The following is a 21,351-nucleotide window of genomic DNA, read 5'->3' on the forward strand; positions in this document are numbered from 1 at the left end:
TCAGAAGATGGTGTCTTCCTCTCCTCCCCAATACCACGGGGTGAGTTTAACCACGAAGGGTCTGGGGTTACAAACAGGTTGCTCGGGTTCCAGCTCCAAAGAACAGGACTCCAGAGAGCTCAGGGACCCCGTGGGAGACCCGGCCCCCTCGTATGAATAGGTTCTCAGGCAGTCGAAGGGAGGAACGTAAGCATCCTGATCCGCCTCCGCCAGCCGGTCCAGAATGAACTGTCGGAAGAGGTCGTCGTCCGGCCCGATGAGGTGGGATTCTCTGAGAGACATCCGTATGCTGCGCCTGACGTCCTCCCTCCGCAGCCTCCGGTCCCTCCTCCTCGGGTGGTGGCGCAACGGGACGACGGGCTGGCAGAAGTCCAGGTCCGCTCCCCCGCCGCCCGCCGGTTCTCCGTAGTACAGAACCTTCTGCGACACCGTCTCCGGCAGCTCCAGATCCTCCACCTCCACTCCCTCTTGCTGCTTACGCCTGTGCCTCCTCACCACGAGCATTAGGACCGACAGCACTGCAGACACAACGCGGCGGGAGATCATTACCGTTAATCACCAGGGCATGAGCTTAGTGGGAGAACAAAAAGCATCTTGGGTGCCTGATGGAGCAAAGCGTCTACTTGTGCACCAAAAAGAATGGCAGCCAGATTTGTTTTTCTGGAACGTAAAAAAATCTAAATGAACGCAAATTATAAAGAAGACTTCTTTATTTGCTCCATGCGGCACCGAATGCTAAAAGAGCGTTTATTTCACTCTGCCGTGTTTTCGCCGGGTATTGTGCTCATCCGACAGAATGTTAGCATAGCAGGTATTGTCATTAATCTTTCATGTGATGGGCACAGAGGGGACACAAAGCAGCCGAGGTCATAATAAAGCTCTTCACTATGCAAACCCATCAACGTCCCAGGATGGCATTGCTACTGATGTATTGCAACCGGTATGCTCATTACCTGACATCATTGCTCTGCAAGCTCTCAGCGTTTTAAAAGTCAGTGTTAAAGGCACGCTGGTGAGTAAAAAAAAAAGAAGGAAAAAAAAGGGGAATCAAATGAAAAAGAGCAAATTTGTTAATGAGAAATCCTGCTGTTTAACACACGTTTATGTACTTGCCAAAATTATGTGAGGTGGAGCTGTTCTAGCTCAACAGATCCGCTGAAAAAGAATGACTTTTTTAACAACACAATATCAGTGGGATAGGTATACATCCACCCACCCATCAAACAAACAATCAAAATAAACAGATTGTTTTTAGAAGTTTGATCCCCGGTGACCTTAATTTCTGAGGATTACATATTATTTAAATATATGTCTGTTGCGTTCTATCTTCTGAAAAGCAGAGTTAGTGAAATCCTTTGTGAGGCCGCAGAGCAAAAACAATCAGCTCGCTCGTACACTTCACTTCTTCTGTGGAAACAAAACACACTTGCAAAATGCCTCTCACGTCTCTCGGAGGTCTGCAGAAACTCTTGCCAAAAAGATTGGCAGAACAAGATCTGTGGTGATTCTGCAGCGGCCTTTTTATTGGCTGTTTGAAAGATGTCTGAAGAAACAGCACTTCTGGATGATTTTCTATAAAAAAACAACTTTGGAATTCTTTACCGTGTAGTGCAAATTGATTGGCTTGTACTGGATATAATCATCCTGCTGGGTTTCTCTTGCACTTTAATTTCTCCAGACATTAGCTGTAGCTATACTATTATTTTCCTTTTGAAAGCACATTTTTAAGTCTATTTCAATATTCTGTATTTTGTTGGTTTTGGGGCTCTACATTTGGACATCTTTCATTAACATCAACCTTTTTTTTAGCCTTCAAATTCCTTATATTCTTCACGTGTGGTGCCGCCGTGGCTGAGCGGGTGACCCCAGCCAGCTCCTCCTGACCGCCTGTCAAAGACCAGTGAAGAAGACCTGTCTGCCTTCACCATAGCCCGCTCACCCAAAACAAAACTGTGTATTCCTTTATATCCATCCTTATTATTCCATAGATGGATATAATCCGTGCTTTCTCACCTGTGAGCGTGACGAGGCAGACCAGTAGCCCCAACAGGGTTTGCAGGCTGACCCCCATCGACAGGGCGAGGGCCTCCACCCCCCCTGTGGGACAGTGCCCGGCCGGCTGGCAGCTGCACACGCTGATGGTCAAAGTGCTGGTGCTGGACAGAGCCGGAGAGCCGCTGTCCGTCACCACGACCGGCAGGAGGTACTGGGTCCGATCCTTGCGCGTGAAAGTACTCCTGCGCGCCACGACACCGGCTGTGTTGTCTAAAGATGAAGCGAACAGAGGTGCACTTTAATAAAAACAACTTGAGTACTGCTTCCACCGTGAGTGCTGCTATTTTTGAATTCAGTTGACACACGTAATGCGATTTAAAATACAATCCCAGCCTTCTGAAAGGCAGGAGCACCTTGTCAAATGTCATTTTAGAAAATCTTTTTCTGATTCACTTGTAAGCACTTTATAATAACTACACGCTAGTTAGCATTAGCATGTCATGTATTAATGCTTTGTAAAGCATAGATAGTCCTCACATTAGATGAGGTCACAGAACACACTTAACAAATACTAAACTAACGACTAGCAACTGAATTAATCATGCATTTCAGTATTAAAGCATGTTTATAAAGCACATGTTAACATAGTCCCTAACCCTTAGTGCATATATAAATCACTACATGTATAAAGAAATGCATGAATAAATGACATTTCATTTTTTTTTATAATTTACTAATACTTTATACATTATCTTATTAATCATCTATAAGTCCTTAATACTTAATTTAAAAATGGGGAATCCATCAATTATAAAGTATGAAAACCCAATCATGAAACGCATAATAGTTAAGCTTATTAATCAAGAATAAAACATGTATAACTGTGTTTATGAATTGCATAAATTGAGTGTTCATGTTGGAACAATGCTTCATAAATGATGAATTAAGTGTTTTCTCATGCTTAACTAATGCTAAATAGTGTGTAGTTATTGTAAAGTGCTACCCAATAACGATATCAAGTCACCAAACAAGAACTTTTTGGAACTCAAATATGCCTTGTGGCATTCAAAAACGTCTTTTATTTAATATGTGATTATTATTTCCCTGGTTGCTGGACTGCTGTGCCTGCATGGCCGACCACCAGCACAGTTCACCTGCGTGCATTTCATCCCAACTTATTCGATACGATCAAATATCCCTCTGCTGCTCGCTTCAACAACACCTTTTGTTTGATATCTGCTGCCCATGTTCATTATAAACTTTGAGAAGAGCTTGACCACCCACTGACTACTACAAAAACAATCTTCCAATTTACATACTCGAGGGTTTGTCAAACACACACAAAAACAACAACCTACTGAGGGATTTCATTCCAAAAATGGCAAAAACACTTACTGGTGCATAGTGTTCATTTAAATTCAAATTCTTGCAATCATAACAATATGCCTTCATGTTGCCTTTGTCACACAGTTGTACCGCTGCTCACGCAGGTTGCAGTTAAGCCGCAGCTCATTCCTCCAGCCACCAAATGGGACTTTAAGTATAGCTTCGTCTGGTTTCACGTATTCACTTGTGTTCCACAGCTTAAAGCCTCCGAACACAAAATGGTAGTAATTTGCAGGATGAAATGTACTAGTGCAACTTGTTTAGTTCATGTTGAGTGTGTCACTGCAGCGGTACGGTTAGCTTAGCACAGAGACTAGAAACAGTGGAAAAGGGCCGAGCCACAGATTTACCAGCTGCATTAATGATGGTTCCATACGAATGCATCAATAGTTGGAACACAATAATATAAAAAAACGTGCAAAAAGTGCTAAAAGTGCAAAAAAGTGCAAAAAATATATAAATAAATGTATCTGCATAATTATCCAGCAAAGGTGGGGAACCTCCTATCTGCACTTGTGTGTATTTCTTTATTTATTTATTGCATTATGTATTGGATATCCTTAAACAATAGCATTCTGCAATTTTCTTTGCATTTTAAAAAAAGTGAATTTTTCAGATGGGATATTTTGCTCGTCAGCCATCGATATACTGAAATGGGCAAGTTTGATTTATGGTACTCAAAGTATATATCGATGCTATAATACTGTTTTACTTTGATTTCATTTGAATTCAGGACTTCTACTTGTTTCGAAACTGTGTTTTTGTCAGAGATCCCAACATTTCTTCCGGCATTGCTAAATGATTAAAACCTTGATTGTCTCTGATGGTGAAGTTGGGATTGATGTGCTTCTCAGAAACCATGGAGAAGTAGAAGTGGTGTCCTTCAACGGGGTCGTCCAGGTCAACGACACTGAGCAGCTGAATGAGCTGAGAGACACAAAGACACATTTATGAGAAAATACAAGTGGATTTCATTTGTATTTCCTTTCTCAGAAAGACTGAATCAACTGAAAATATGGTATTAAGCTATTTAATACTAAGTTGGCTCATTGTGAGTCATTTAATGTTGAAAAAAGTGCACAGATGCAATACAACATGTTGCAATATGAAAACATTAACCGTCCACTTCATGTCATTTTCTCAATGCTCCTACATAGCAAATCATGACCATCAGTGCATCATAATATACATACTTCTCCCGCCGGTGTTCCCTCGCAGATAAATGGCTGGTAATCTCTCGCAAGCCGTGGCACATTGTCGTTTATGTCCAGCACTTTGATGAACACCACCGCAGAGGAGGATAAATGGTTCAGCGCTGCAGTCGGGAAGATAGACATTTGCTGGAGTCCACTGGGTACATGTATCATAAATGCTTTCTAAAAGCTCTGTCAAAATCATACTTAAGACTGATGAATGTTTCTTCTTTTAGAAACATGACGTTTTATTGCTTCCTCCAAAACGAAGACAGTGGAAACTTAGTTCTTCGAAGAAAATCTATGGGTTTTTTCCGTCACGCTTGACGAGTGATCCCCGACCTTTTGAAGCAATCACTTCTTGATATTTCCTTGCGTTCACATTATTTTAAACTGGATGTTATTTCGCACTTTTGCTTTTAAAATTGGACATCGCTAGCATACAATAATGTTGTCATAGAATTGAGCGCTCAATGTTTAGATCTGCCAAGTTTGCATTTGTACTATCGCTTAAAGCGTCTTCAATCCTAGGCCAGCCACTATATTGCAGGCTCAGATGCTCAACAATGGATTATATTATTTAAATAATATCTATATATATATATTTTTAAAGTGAAATTGGATATTTTCCCATGATACCTGACGATCTCACACGGCCTCATTGTTGAAAATCACTGGTCTAAAACATTTATTTATTGGTCTTATCTAATACTTTCAATTACTTATCAAACACTTATACATAACTATTTACATTGTTTACTCATTACTTTTAGCTAATAATTCAGGCTGTTCTCATTCACTGTTCATATTTATACCTACAAAAGGTAATCCACCAGAATTCGTACATAACCTACGTAATCTGTGGTGAGCCGGGACACAAAGGGCCTCTAAGGAAGTCAGGTGACATATAGGTGGTATAAAAAGCTGACCGTCTATACGGGGACAGCAGAGAAACCAACACAGGACTTTCACCCAGGAGACCGATGCTCTTGTCCCTAGGAAAGTAAAATCTTATTTCAACTAACTTTTGTTATATAAATTGCATTGTTGCTGGACATTCAAAGTACAATGTACGTTGAACTACTTATTTATTAATGTGTTACTTTACCGTTTAGCTAGCTGTTACAACCTCTCTGCGTACTTGTTAACTAGTTTTCACGCACTCTCAATCTCAACGTGTATTGTTCAGGTGTTACAGCTGACTACATTTTGTTTTTTTCACACTAGTTCATTAACTGCATAATCTTTCCACATTACATCAGACAACCGCTGTACCCCCATGAGGTACTTCTGGCTGTGAACTGCTGGAGACAAAGATCAACACATTGCTGTTAATGTATTCTGAACAGGTTCCATGACTGAGGGAAGATAAATAAGCCCTAAATTGGCTCAATCAACAAGATGCTATTGAGCGAAACATGGAGTCCTTACTTGTTTCCTTGGCTTCAACAGTCACATTGTACCAGTCTGTAGTCTCCCGATCCAAAGCTTTAGCGACAGTTATAGTTCCATTGTTCGGGTCTATTCTGAAAGCTTTTGTGTTATCACTCCTTTTGTCAATGGAATATCTGGAAGAGAAACCACAGAGACACACATTTAGCAGTCAAGGTTGCTTTCTGGGCCAACAAAACATTGTGATACCACAGGGAGATTAATTAGGCAAAATGCTCTCTTTTTTTAATCTGTTGACAGATATCCAACAAAGAGCGCACGCAACACGAGCAAGTGTGACAACAACACTGAAAACAAAAGCATCTCACACAGATGGCATGGACACAATCATTGAAATGTTATATTCTTTCAAACCTGACCATTTATATAAGTCTTCAGTTAGGAAATGTGATTTTAAATACAATGAGACAGGGAATCTTGTAAATATCGAAAAAAAAAAAAAAAAATACGGCTGCAGTGATAAAGCACAGATCACTGTGTATTGTTTTCTGATAGTGGATGACAAGTTAGGGCCAGCGGTTATTTTATGTTAAAATACATGATGTAAAAATAAATGTAAAAAAACAACAACATACATTCATCAACCACCGACCAAGCAAACAGAATTGTTGTAAGAAAGGCTGCACGACCGTACCTTTAAGACTCATTAATATAAGTAATTGTAGCACCACGGTGAATTACGCTAACAAGCAGTGAAACACACGGACTAGTGAATCATTTCTGTGAGCCACTTCTCTAATAACCACACGGAAAATAAGCCAATTTGAACCAAAGCAAACTTCATCATATTTAGTAGAACTGTGGAAACCCCCCGAAAATGTCAGCCTGATTTTATTAATCAACGAGACACTGTTTCCAAAGGGACGGTAATACACGCTAGGCTGAGGATGATATGCAGCACCTGCCACTCTTAAGCTCTGCTGAGATGGACTACAGGCACCAGCACTGCTGATGTCTCCTCTGCAACGTGTCCCAGCTGCAAATGACTGCAAATCTCACTTCCATATGCCACAGCGTATGGTGCTTTATTACATCCCCGCGTCCTAGCCACGTCGCTTTGTGATAATACCACGGCAATAGATAGAAAAGCCTGTGAGGTATGAAAAAAGAATCGTCATGATTTATTCAGCGGGGCTCATTTCCTACAAAAAGTAATGTGAGATAAATATGACCATGTACAGGGGTATCCAGAGATCAAGGGTAAAAACGGATGCACCGAGCCAGTAACACTTTTGGAAATGGAATGATTTTTCACCGCGTGGAGGAAGCTGTCTGGGGACGTCACGCCCCCACCGGCTCGGGCGCCTATACCTTGTCGTTATACTCGCGGTTTGGGTGGCAGGTGCCATTCTTCCTGCTTGACGGTCCACATTACTGTACCTGATGGGATTGTTGACTGCGTCAGTGTCTCTGGCACTAACACTGCCAACCACCGTTCCCACAGCTGCGTTCTCGGGGACTTTCCACTCGGAGGCCGCCGAGAGGAAGACGGGCGGCTCGTCCACGTCCTCCACCACGATCTTCAGCGTGGTCCGGTCCCTGAACTCGTCCAGAGTCAGGAAACGGGTGTCCACGTGGTCGTTGACGGCCTCTGCGGCCATGACGAAGCGCCTCTTGGTTTCATAGTCCAAAGGCTGTGACGAAGAGAAAATACCTTTTAACGATTCATATTAATACAGTGGCTCTTATAAGCACAGAACACCCGGTCCATCATCATTAAGCAGGCTTAAAGAGTAACAGCTTTCCAAATATGCTTTGCCAACTTGAATTGAAGACAGATGATTATTCCGGATGGAGCAGGACACGACGCAGACTAGATGTTAAAATTGTTTCGTCAATGCCAATAAGGTCCCAGCTGTGAGTGTGCGCTTAAATAATGCTGTTTAATAGATTTTATTTTACATTAAGATCCCAGTAATAAGAAAACAGCATGAAAAACATTATTGCATTTCCAAAATGATTCAGAGACAGAGTCATTGATGTCTTTTTTTATTTCATTATCACGGCATCTAAATTGAATTCTCCTGTGTTATGAAGACGCATACGCTATGAGGGAAAACAAGTCCGAGAGGAAAACAAGAATAATCTATGAGTATTTTTCATGTAATATATTTAGGAGTGTCAGGTTATATATATATAAGAATAGTATGCGTTATTAAGGATTACGTTTCCATTCAGCCCCATCTTTACCAGCTGCAACATTAAAATGACGAAGTGAACAAACATGTTTTTCTCAAAATGTCCAAGCTTGCTTCCATTGCTACAGAAAAACACTGTGGTATAGAAAAAAGTCATACTTCAGCTCTCCTTTTTAAAAAGGTTCCTGCTCCCACAGACGCACTCTATTCAACTAGTGATCCAATAAATAGACACATGCGGCTGCTTTTTCAGCCCTAAATGTAGGTACACAGAGTTTAGTCGACATTTCACATACAGTCCTGATCCCCTTACACAACTGACCACTCATCTGATGTGTCCATTGGATAAAAAACGGCTAATTCCAGTGCTGATATGCAATGATCAAAGCAAGTTATTTACGTTCTCCATCCTCAAGTTGAAGCCCATGCTTTCAGTAGTTTATTGCACACACGGGCTCAGATGATGCTGCTATATGTTCGTGACCTGGAAAGGAGTCAAAATGGCTGCCAGGTGCGTGGCTCTGTGTGACAGCCGGGTCCCCGTGCCAGGCTCTTACACTGTTTTGCGTCTGGTCAGCTTCGACGCCGCCGCTGCTGTTGTGTCTGCCAGCTGTCTGTGTCAGGATTGTGTTGCCATGCCCTCTATCAGCTGTAATGATTTATTTTTTAAACTTAGTTCACGTCGGTGTCTGTAATGTTAATTAGATCCATCGCACCAGAGATTAAAGAGTTTTGGGAGAAATAATGTTTCAGAACCTACTGGCCTCTGTGGCCCACCACTTTGATTCCTGTCTACACGGCTGCCCTTGAAACATCAGATTAAAATAAGGCCGTATAAAATTGATATATTAGACTGAAGCGATGTTGTAGTGCGTGTGTTCACCTTGGCGAGCAGAACCACTCCCCCCTGCGTCACCGGGTCTGTTTTGATGATGAAGGTGGAGCTTTCCTCCAGGTCATCCTCCAGACTGTAGGTCATCCTGGCGTTGATGCCAGTGTCTCCATCCTGTGCCATGATCCTGCCCACTGTGGTGCCCACTGCGGCGTTTTCAGGGACGGCAAAGGTGTACAGGTCTGAAGAAACAAGGACGTTTTAAAATATTAGATTGGAGAACGTTGGGATAGGATTTTCCAAAGGAATTCAAAAATCTTGATGATACCAAATTGATACTTTTGCAGCTCACTTTTGGTGGAAAAACAACACAAAAAGAAGAAGTTTCTTTACTGAAACACCGCCTGCAGAGCTTGACGGAAAGTTGTTAATAGCTCGTCAAGAGAGTCTGCGAGTGTGTAACGTGATAAGAAGGGAGAACATTGTGGCGGAGGGTCAATTCGTGTGAGTCACAGATAAGTTGTGGCAACTCCACATAATCCTCGCCACTCTCTAATAAGAAGATGAGGAAATGTGATTGTGTCTTTGAGTGACTCTATTTGGATGGCTGCCACAACTGGGGAGGAAACTAACGGCAACCAGCTGCTCCTGGAAGAAAAAAAAAAAAAGCCCTGATAATAATTACCAATTATGTTACAAAACAGAGGGCGCAGTTCAAAGTGAAGCGTGGTCATACAATATTTATAAGGCCTTTTGACTCCACGGTTGAATCCAAGGGATACAGTAGCACCGGCAATGAATGTGAATGTGACATTAATAGTTAAAGGTATCATCCTTGCTGTCTCATTTCCGCAGAATTGATTTCTTCCCGGGGCATTCATTTAGTGAGGTTTATCACTGAGAAGCCCAGGTTTGTTTCTAAAGGTCATGACAAATGTCCTTTCATGTGTGAATGATTAAATTCATCCAGTGGGCGACGCGTGTGCCTGTGCACGAGTAGATGAACATCCCCCCTCTGCTTTTCCCGTCTCTCCCTCTCATTCTTCGACTGTCTCCTTTTTAATTTTAGCTGCCGGCTGAACAACAAGACGCGTACAGAGCCGAACGCGGCGCCCGCAGCACAAACCCGCCCACCCGAACCGGAGAAGTGTGATCAAATAAATGCCTCTTAGGTGTAATATTAAACATGTCCTTCGCAGTCGGCGACGCTTTGTGCATCTTCCCATTGATTCCCGGAGCGCGTATGGCCTGGTGTTTGCATCACTGTGACTCATGGCGGTGACTCACGGTGCTGGAAAGTGGGCCCGTTGTCGTTGACATCAGTCAGGCTGACGGTGACGGTGGTGGAGGAGGAGTAGCCGCCGCTGAGCCCGAGCATATCCTTTACCTGCACCACCACCAGGTACTGCTCCCTGGCCTCGCGGTCCATGTTTGGCCATGATGTCACAATGATCCCTGCAAGGATGGAGGAGACGGACGGAGAGGAGGGAGACAGGAGGTTCACAGGATGCTGTCAAAGTGTGTCTGTGGGTGGTTTTCCATGTTTGTTTTCAGCAAAATGCGAGTAAATTTCGCCTCAAGTTGTCTTCAAGGGTGCCCGCAGTAAAACTGCACCACGATAAATTGAAAGTCTGCAAACTCGATTGATACGTAGTATTATCAAGAGGGCTTTAAAGTGACTAACGCTTCCTCTGTCTGGCCAAAGCGGAGGCTGTGGGCGACAGTAAACAGATCAAGTTGAATCAAGAGAATTAGACGCTGGTTTTGTCGGCATTTAAACTACTTTTTCATCTAATTCTGTGTTTAGAAGACGCACGTTTTTCAGCAGCCATTAACTACCTGCAATATCTAGTCAGTCGTTAGGGGTATTGGGAACACGCATGACGTTCTTTTTTTAAGGATACAATTTTTTTTTGTAAAGAGCAAAACCAAATATTTGTCTGTCCGTCTTAAGTCTATTCATTCAGACAGAAAAATGAAAAGAAGGCTTAAAAATGTACAAATGGACAATTTTTTTGGAAAATGTTACACAGAAAGGACTAAATAGTATATTTTTTGGGGCTAGTTTTCACGGCGGATTATTACATATTTGATGTAATAAATATTTTACATAATCAGGGCGGTGAGGTGCCAATGTTCTTTGCAATAAAAGAACGGCAGTCCGACCTGGCATTAAAGCTTCAGAGGAGAAGCCTTAAACTTGCATTCTTTCTCATAGTCAAAAATAAGTCATATTTTATAGAAATCTATCAGAAAATTACTCAACTTCTCACTTGATTTGTTACTCTATTTACGATTTGAGTTTATTGTCTGAATTGATAGTTTCAAGTCCAATTCAATACAGCTTGATGTTCATTTACTAAAGAATGGTCCCATTTAGAGGAAAATAGGCCTTAAAGCAAGGTTATTATTTAGGGCGGGGCTACCTTATGATTGACAGATCTCCTGATCTGGGACTTGACCTACAACTTTAACCCTTTCACAGTGTTTTCAGTTCATGGATGTTGATTGGAACCTTTTTTTGTCCCCTAAAAATGTCTCATTTAGCATTGGGTTGTACTTGGTGGTGAAGACGCCGATGGCCAAAATGCTTCTTGTGTACAGTCCAACAATGGAGCTCTATTACACAGAGACATAATATACATCGAACTTTGGAAACTCAGACAGTATATGTTAGGGGTTTTGGCCTTTTCATGGAATCTGAATAAGAACAATTTAAAATATCTCCAGGCTTTATCCTTGCAGGTTAACTGAAGCCATGAGCAGAACTAACTTATATTGACTGCTGCCCACTCGTTAATGAACAGTTGGTCCCCCCCAAAAGTTAGATTTACCCTTTTCAACATTGCATTCATTTCCATGTTAACATTTTTTCCGACATCAATAATGCCCTTCTCCAACTCTTCACAGTCAAGGTCAACCATGTGTGTGGGAGGTGCTGCAGCTGACCTCTGTACCACACAAATGAGCAGAGTAAACGTACATGCATCGGCATCAATGGAACCAGACTCCTCGTCGGGGTGGAAACACTCACATATTCCCCACTGGCTTCAAAACAGTAGCTAACTCTGTGAGTAGTTGTTTAAAGAAAGAACGTTGCCATGGGGAATTTACACAATTTCAAAGTGATGAGTAGTGTATGACTTGTCAAAAGTGACTAGGACCAGAGGGTGGAAGCCAAAGACAAAACAGATTTCCGTCTCAAGAGTGTGAGATTGAAAAACATTTCTGGCCCTCTGTTTGTTTTGTAAGCCCAGTCGGTATGAAGTTAAACATTATTTCTGCACGGCCAAATCTCTCGACAACCACAGCCCAAACTGTGGTTGTCGAGAGACGCGAGCAGCTTCCCCCCCGATGACGACTGAAGTCAGTGCATTTCAAACTAAAAGCCCCTTCATCTGGAAGTGGTACCCGTCTTTGGCTCCACGGAGAAGTAGGGCTCCCCCTGCAGGACGGAGTAGATGAGCTTGGCGTTGTTTCCGAACATGGGATCATCAGCATCTGTGGCTGTCACCTGGGCCACAGTGGTCCCTGTGGGGGGAGGGGAAGCGGATCACACAGTCAGAGTTAGCTCGGGCAGCAGTTCCAGTCGACGGGGAAATAAAGCGATTATGCCACAGTCCCGCAGGGTCTGTCTGTCTGGCTCAGGGGGGCGGGGGAGCAGTGGAAGTGGAAGAAGGGAGGCGGGGTTGAGGTAGGGTTTGGGGAGGGATGTTGACAATGGGGATGATGGTGTTGGCCTTTCACAACGCAGTACGGTGGTGCAGGTGTGTGTGACAACCTCCCCGGCCCTATTGCGACATCTCTCTCTCCGTCCACCTGCTGCTCGTTTTCTCTCCATCCCGTTCTCATTCAGTTTCGCCGCTCTATCTTTCACACTTACTACCCTTTTCTCCACTGACCATATCCTCTCCCACGCTCCTCGTCCATCTTGTGCTTATTTTTTTTTTCTTCCCATGCAGGGGTGTACCACAACCTTCCTCTCTCGCTTTCTTTCTTTCTCCGAGTCAAATGCATTATGATTTATTACGAGTGAGATATTATGCTGCAAAGGCAGATTACATATAAATTGAAATGGTAATGTTTGTGGTATGAAAGGGCAGTGGTTGTAATAACATTATATAAGAAATATATCCATAAAGGCATCCACGCTACAACTCAGAATCTAATACTTTTAACTTCCTGAATGGGGACAGATGACAGACATTCATATAACCTTTTGTTCATCGTCTTCAGTCAAGATTTAAGTTAAGAAAATTCATTTTAAAAGTATACTCTCCAAACAACAAAGCCAACTGCAAAGTTTCTATCTGTTCATCATATTATATATCTGAATCATATTTTAAATACATAATTCCCCAACACAGCTCCAAAACCAGGTATTAAAAAGCTAGATTTCGCTAATTAGCACATTGTCACAAACCAAAACAGCACAAATGTAGATTTAGTTGCTAGATGAAAAGTAAGGGGGGGTCAACTTGGACACGAGTAATATCTGTACAAATGTTCCACTCATCTAATGAGCAAGATATTTTAGTCTGAACTAAAGTTGCCGACATCAAAAAGAAACCATTTTCAACCACAGACCTCACTGCCGACTGATTTTTATACTTTTCATCCAGTTCAATGCAGTTCCAGTAAAAACAGATCACAGCGAGTGGCATCTGTGGATTATCCGGAGTTATAGGGACATTTGGAGGGAATTTTAGAAACAAATGTTGCTGTTGAATTTTCAGTTTTCTTTGAAACTAACATTTCAAAAAAAACATCCACATCTATTCTTTTGTTGAACCCACCCTTTACATTTCATTGAACTTGCCTTTGCTTTTTTTCTGCTTTTTTTTTTGTGCGTGTTAAAACGTTCCTTTCATCTTCACAAAAACATACCGGTTGGACACATCTCAGGGATGCTGGACACATACGGTTCGTTCTGGAACTGCGGGGCATTGTCATTGATGTCCTGCACCTTGATGATGAACTCCGACTCGGGTTCCACTGGTTCATTGGACCTCCTGTTGATAGCCTGGGCCTGAAGGACGTAGAAGGCCTTTTCCTCTCGGTCGAGCTTCTTCAGTGTCCTGATCTCACCAGAATACTCATCGATCTCGAATGCGTCTCCGGCCCCTTCTCCTGATAGTATGTACTTGATGGAAAACTCTCCTCGGTCATAGTCGGATTTGAGCTGCAAAAAAGACGAGGGGGGTGGGGGGGTGTATGAAAGCTTGATTTAAAAAGACAAATACATTCAGAGGGAACCAGAAAACAAGCTTTTTCAAAAGAGAAGAAGCGTGTCAAGGACATGGAGGACATTCAATCTGAAATGGTACCTGGCCAATAACGCGAGGAGTGGGATCTTCCTCGGGGACAAACAGCTGTTTCCAGATCCAACCTCTCTTCAGGCGGCGGTGCAGATGAGTAGACCCTTGGGCCAATTGTTGGGCTTCCAGACCCTGAGTACCTCTCATATCGCTCAGTACTCCGCCAGGAATCATAGAAAAGACCGTAACCATGGCCAAAACACTCGGCATGCTCATTTTTACTGTCCATCCGTGCTTTTCCTCCTCACTCGCCATGGTTAGTGGAGGCAGAGGACGGAGGTTTCACTGGTCCAGTATAACCAGCGCTTCATTCAGCAGCACAGTAATTCATGATCCCGGCAGTGCTGTATCCCATCTCGTTACGATGCGGTTTGTATGCACGCTCATGTCTCTGAAATAAAAGTTAACAATTTAATTAATGGCTGTGGTGAGAAATTTCCAGCAGTGCAGAGTTTGCTAAATGAGGAAATTTAAATATGTAGTGCCGTAGAATCCAAAACTCGTTTGTCAGATTTGACAAAGCTATACATACATATGTGGAATATTCTGTATTATGTAAAGGTTGTGTATATGAAAGTCAAATGACATAATTTAAATGCAGTAAATAAATAAAAACTGTATTCTATATCAGTGATTACAAACGAAGGCTTACTTGCACCGCAGGGAGTATTTCTTCAGCTGCTTGTGGGTTACGTGTAAAGATTATAGAGTGGAAAAAACACAACATGTACATGTTGGAAATACGTAATGTTACTTATATGTATTTAATAATAGGTTAAAACAGTTGAAATGGTTTGTGATGTATGTAAATGTTGCAGCTTCAGCCATTTCAAGTATTTGCCCAAATACAAAATGTACAGTTCAATTGTATGAAAAACAATAATCCCTTTCATGCAATTAATACTGTTTAACAACATCCAGGTTAAAAATAAAATTCAACATGATGGGAGGTGTCGATGGAGGCTGTGTTGCTTGGTTGAGCTCCATGGCGACATTAGGATATCCTCCCATCTATCAAGAGTTATGTCAAATCTATTCCACAACAGCAACTCAGATGCTTAACAAATTCCACCAAGAAAGCAAGATCAGGGGTTGAATTTTACACGAGAAAAGGAAAACCCTTTGTCCGAACTCTCCCTTTTTTCCGGTCTTTTCGTCTTGCATCCTGCTGTCCTGCCCGGCGTTTGAAAACAGCCCTCTGTTTTGAATTCAGACAAGGCCCTGCCTTGTGTTTCACGGGGGGGTGGAAAGCGTCATTCCTAAAGCATGACACTGCCGACTAATGAAGATTTCTAATTAGATCAATGTCTCCCCAGACATTGAAAACAGAGACACACACATGCCTCTGACAAACTATGAGTGGAATCGATGCAATTACAATGTGCACAGGGGGTCAAGAGTGAAAGGACAACGAAAGTCAGACCAGACAGCAAATTAGTCACGGCAACACAAATACAATATCTTGACCACCCTTGTCAACGTTAACGGAGTTGAACTTCAACAAATTCATCAATTCCCCTTTTCGATAAACAGATTAACTGCGGTGTCTTTTCCCATTTTCTTTCTTCTAGCAGCAATAATGATCCACTGTCATCGTGTCACTATCAAAGACACCGAAATATCACTCGTGTGATTACTGGTGTCAACCTAGTCTTTTTTTCTCCTTCAGTAAATTAGCAATTCATTTCTCCTGTGGAAATGAGTGTTTTTGCCTCTGCAGCATAGCTGTGGATGTTCCTTTACTTTCCTACCGTTTCAGACTTTTTCTTCTTATACGCTTGTTTGCTTTGCGAAGCAACACAAATTATTTGTCTAGACGCGAAACCCTGAACCCGACTTTACTGCTCTCCAGTCGAGCAGCAAACCATACATCACCACTCAGTGGGATCAGACGTTATTAAGCGCTAGGAGTCACAGCGGCCATAATTCTCAACCATTCTAACAGAGTTTTCTTGACACTGTTATATCAGCACATAACATATCGAGTCCCAAATATGTGGACGCTTTAATCCAAAGTGCTGTGCAGGAGCATGCATTTTTAGCACTGGGTGGTCCCGCTGGAAATTTAGAATATAGAGTATACTTCAGGACGCCGTTTCAGCAGTTAGAGTAGTCGCAGTGTTAATGCTTAACAGCTCATAATGTTCATGTTTAATCTTGTAAAACTAAATTAGCTGCCAAGATCCATTTGTAATGGGCTGGTAAAATCAATTACTGATGCAGGCTTTTATTTCTGAAATTCAATTTCGATACAGACCGTGAATGAGGGAGCTTGTGTTTGTGCTTATGTACGTCTTTACGGGGCCAGATTCAAATCTCCGAGCGTCGCGGAGTGACAGTCCAATTAGTAGCCAGTGAATCGTGAGCCGTTATGGTCTTTCGCGGGGCTGCCAAGCACGCGCCCAAAACCGAACGCCTTGAGCCAAAACTAGACAACAGTCCTCGACGACGTTACTCTGAGCTACTGTTCGGCTGCCAGGGTGCCAAGGAGGCTGCTTAGAAATCCATCCTTGAGGGGTATCAGCCTTTACTGGTGTGGCTGGAATAGTGCACACAGGTCAACAGATGTTTAGGTGCCAATTTTAAACAAGATGGCCCTTTTTTTTTTTTTTTTTAAATAAGTGATGAAATTCTGGGGAAATAATGAGTAGACACCACACAAAAATAAACTTCCTCCTCCTGCTCTGTAAATAGCAAAAAGGTATTAGGCAGCTGAAAAAACACATGTCCATGTGTGACAGCTAACTTGATAGAGCTTGATCATAATTGTGGCTCTGTCAAAGTCAGATTTAAAAAAAGTATATGATAAATCCATGAGGTAAGCCTTAAAAAGCACACATCACTTTTCATGGACAGGAGTACACGCCATGAGAAACTAATAATATCCCCAAGAAACACTCAACTCTACATGGTCAATTTTCTCCTTTCAAAAGAACTCCTCATTCCTCCATGACGTGCTGGGTGCCCTGTGGTTGACAGCCATTCATTAGCTCTCATAGGCCTTCCTCCCATTGCCAGCACCCCTCTTGTAGCCTGTATGTACAGTATGCTCCTCTACCGCATGACAGAATGACAACGAGCCGCGGTCTCACAATGTTAAGCACCACATGGGCTGAGACCGTCGCATTATTTTCCTATATGGCGATGTGTTCTAGTTAATAAAATGTCGCTCTGTTGTAGAAATGCTTCGCGGGTGCTGTTAAAGAGGTTTAAACGTGGCAATAAAAGGAAGAGAATCCGCTGCTTGACATTGTGAATGACACATCAATATGCACTGCCGCCGCTAACTGCTAAGTAACGCTAACTATTTGAGCATTAATTATGTAGCTTTCTTTTCCAGCATCTAGGAGAAATATGAAATAGAAGTGTAAAGCTTTGTGACAGTGGATCTGAATTTAGACTCTATAGATATCTGCAACCTCGAAGCCGAATCCATCTGTTAAGCCTCGCTTCTTTGAGTTCACCCTTCCAAGACAATATGTACTTAATTGGTCATTTGGGAGCCTGTCATGGGACCCGCTGTTTACTGTTCAGCTCCGTTACACAACAACACTGACACGCAGTTCATGTTTCCTAAATCAGGACCTCAAATGAGTCCAGAGACCGAGCCGGAACGACAGGGGAATGTCAAGCCTTCATGTCATTTGTTTGTTATTTTATTAAGTGGAAATCATTACATTTAAGCAAAGTAATCTGAATTTCCACTGACATTTATCAGCGATAGGACTTCATCTCATTACTTTTTTTTTTTTCCTTCTTGCTTTTTCATCAAAAACAATTAACTGGTGCTAAAAAATAAATTAAAAAAAAAAAAAACAGAGCGGTGATTTTAAACTACAGGCAATTATCGTCACTGAATTAATTATGGACGGGCGATAAACGTTTGTAACACAATTTTACATCAAGTTTCACGAACTATCAGACGTGGACAACATTCAGAGAACTTTCTCTGCACTATGCTAGCGGTTCCCACACACGCTATTGTTGGCCAAGGTTTTCCCCTCATACACGGAGGATGTGCTGCAGTCACAAATGTGCCATTTGTGCCTCACTCTCTGCTGCCTTTTAATAAGTAAACAAACTATTGGACACCTGTAAGAAAGGTCAAGGAAACCACATATTGTCACTCAATTTCCAAAGGTGGAATGCGCTGAAGGACAGTATTCTGTTGCTACTCAATATGGGATTTTACAAAAGAAAAAAAGTCAGTGTATCAATGCAGCTGCCTCAAATTGTCAACTCTGAATAACCACTTTGGAAAACTAAGATTCCACTTTTACGCTCTTTCCCCAACATACTATTCCTCCACAAAGTAAAAAGTCATGGTCAGCTATTTAAGAAGGTCTAATGACAACAACAAAAAAGCAAGAAGCCCTCTCAAAAAATGCTGATTTCCTCACTATGACAAACACAAATAACCTTCCCTTGGACTCTTTAAAGGTGTGATGGATCTCAGATTTCCCTTCTGCTGCTTTTATATTTACAGTATATTTGCGTTTTCTTTATACATCCTTTGGAAAATCTGAAATGGCATCAAAATATCTTCTGACAAAAACAAAAAATCCAAATTATCTGACAGGATGTCCACCACCCACACCCACCTGTCTGTGTGATTCTTCGCTTCCCTCGAGCCACTTGTCACCAGCCGCCGTCAAGAGAGATCATCGCACGGGGTGTGAAGGAACACAATCTGCTTAACTAAACGCCCTGGTACTGGAAAGCCATTCTGTCACCACAATAGCAGAAGCGAATGCGTGTGGTTTTCACAATGCCTAATCCCCTCCTGCTGACGACCTCCCCTTTTCTTCTTCTTCTTCTCCTCTCCCCGCTTCGGCCCTTCTCAAACTTCCCGGGGAAGAACAAACACTGGCTCTATTGTCTGAGACGCTGCCGAACACTCGGGGCCTTCATCGCCATGCAAATAGTCACAGCCAGGCTTTACAAATGGATTTCTATCTTTTCACCCTCTCTGTTTTTTTTTTTTTTTTCCTCCCCATTTTCGTGAACAATCCAGCCGCTTATTAGAGTGGAGATGGAGCATGCGAGGGCATGGTAATTCATCCACTGTGCGACAACTATTTCTGCTCGTGGTAGGAAGGCAACAGTCTGTTTTTTGACATTCAAGACGAGAGGGCGTGCCGTTACTGCGTGTTCGCATTTTAATATTTGACGTGTTATGGAAGGGAGTATGCACAATCACTTGAGACGTTGCTTGTGCTCCGCTGTCTCCCGGATGTTTATGTGTGCTTGTAATGAGGGCCATATTGGGAAATAAAGGGCGGGGCAAATCACATCAGTATACTCTGGATAGAAAGATAGATCTATCAGTCTGAAGACTCAAAAAAATATCTTGAAAAACAAGTTATTATAGACCTTACATAGAGGTATATTAATACTTATGTATATAGAGTCATATATATATATATATATATATATATATATATATATATATATATATATATATATATATATATACCGTATAGACGAAGAAAAATCTGAATTTTGTGTTTCTCAACTGATCTGAAACAAAAGCTTTGACAGCACAATAACACACTAATTGAAATGTAGCTTATGTTTTTTAAGGGTTGGATTTCAATTATGCATTAAAAACTGTTGTATCATCTTTTTTCTTACACTTTCTTTACTTTCTCCATGTTTCTTTGCCTCCACTATAAACTGCTGTCTCCTCACTAAATAACCCTAAATATAAAACGACTTCTTTTGACAAGTGTTAATTGCTACAACAGTGGATTACATTAATGTTATGGGAGTTAATTAGCTATGGAGTTTCACTTATTCTAATTTAAACTATAGTAACAAGTCATTAAGTTGATTGAATCAGCATTATTGTAAAAGTGAGAAAAAAAAAAGATAGAAAAAATATTTCCAAGGTGTAATTCTTTAAAACGTGTGTTAATTGTTCAGTTTTCTACTGTGGTTGTACCTGTTGAGTTGAACCCTCTCATGATTGCATGACACAGTATTATTGGATGCAGCCAGTTTTAGAGAATGTCCATCCTCTGTTGACATGTGGCTACAGTTCAGAAAGGACACGCCCCCTTTGAGTCAGTTTGTCACACTGGTTTAGTCACTGAGCCTCGCTAGGAGACCGGCAGCAGGTCCTGAGTCCATTAATCCAATGGGAAAATGTAACCTGAACACAGATTATGACCCATTAGTTGGCTCTATAGTCACCAAAATAAATATTGGACCCATTTTTCATTCAATATTCGGACACTGAAATGGCTTTTTGCAAACACACGAATCAGGAGAAAGATCATTTTGTATCACCAACGAACATTCACGAACGCCATATTGCAGGGGTGGCCAACCAGTCAGAGACAAAGAGCCACATTTTTTACTGTGTTAATGCAAAGAGCCACATCATATCCCCCCCCCCGTGAGCCAAAAATTAAAATGTCTCTGTTACTACGACATAAATCCATTTAATTTAGGGTTAAGAAACCAACATTTCTATCAAAGATCAAACTTAAAACAGATGAAAATAACAAAGTCAAAGATTAAACACACGTTATTATATTAACTGTGTTCAAAGCTTTTTTGTCACAGTTGAGAAGGACATAACTCTAAGAACATGCATGTGGTCTGGGGCAGTGGTTTAACTGATCTGGCTGCAGGACCCACCATCACCCCTGAATGACAAGCCGCGACCAAAGCGAGGAACATTTTCAACTTCTCAATTTGATTTAATGAAAATATGGCACCTAGGTTTGAACCTGAGATAGTATCACAGTATGCCAAACAGAAATATTCCCTTTCACACTCAATTAAAAACCCAAAAGTGCTTCTTAAGGATACAAGGTAATACAACACACATAATAATGTTATAACTTCAGCCTTTTTGAACATAACAAAAAAAGGTTGGGAATGAAGCAAACTATCACAAATAGTCCGATGTGTAAACTCACGCAAGTAAAGTGTGTTGTGAACGCAGCATTGAGGAGTGTGTGAATATTCAATTCAATTCAGTTTATTTTATATAGCCCAAAATCACAAATTAAAATGTGCAATCTGTA

General features: G+C 41.7%; 1 protein-coding gene across 1 annotated transcript; it reads right to left on the bottom strand.

Annotated features, from left to right (window-relative positions):
- Positions 1 to 14,569, bottom strand: cdh19 (cadherin 19, type 2; the record flags this gene model as incomplete). The annotated part of the gene is made up of 11 exons (XM_079233944.1): positions 1 to 518; positions 2,014 to 2,265; positions 4,191 to 4,308; positions 4,575 to 4,696; positions 6,006 to 6,142; positions 7,407 to 7,660; positions 9,048 to 9,238; positions 10,284 to 10,451; positions 12,408 to 12,527; positions 13,884 to 14,178; positions 14,324 to 14,569. 11 exons carry the CDS (start codon positions 14,567 to 14,569, stop codon positions 1 to 3), a joined length of 2,421 nt encoding a protein of 806 aa, XP_079090070.1.
- Positions 14,570 to 21,351: the final 6,782 nt, after the last annotated feature.

This window comes from Taurulus bubalis, assembly GCF_910589615.1.
Source record: "Taurulus bubalis genome assembly, chromosome: 18".
Classification (NCBI taxonomy): domain Eukaryota; kingdom Metazoa; phylum Chordata; class Actinopteri; order Perciformes; family Cottidae; genus Taurulus; species Taurulus bubalis.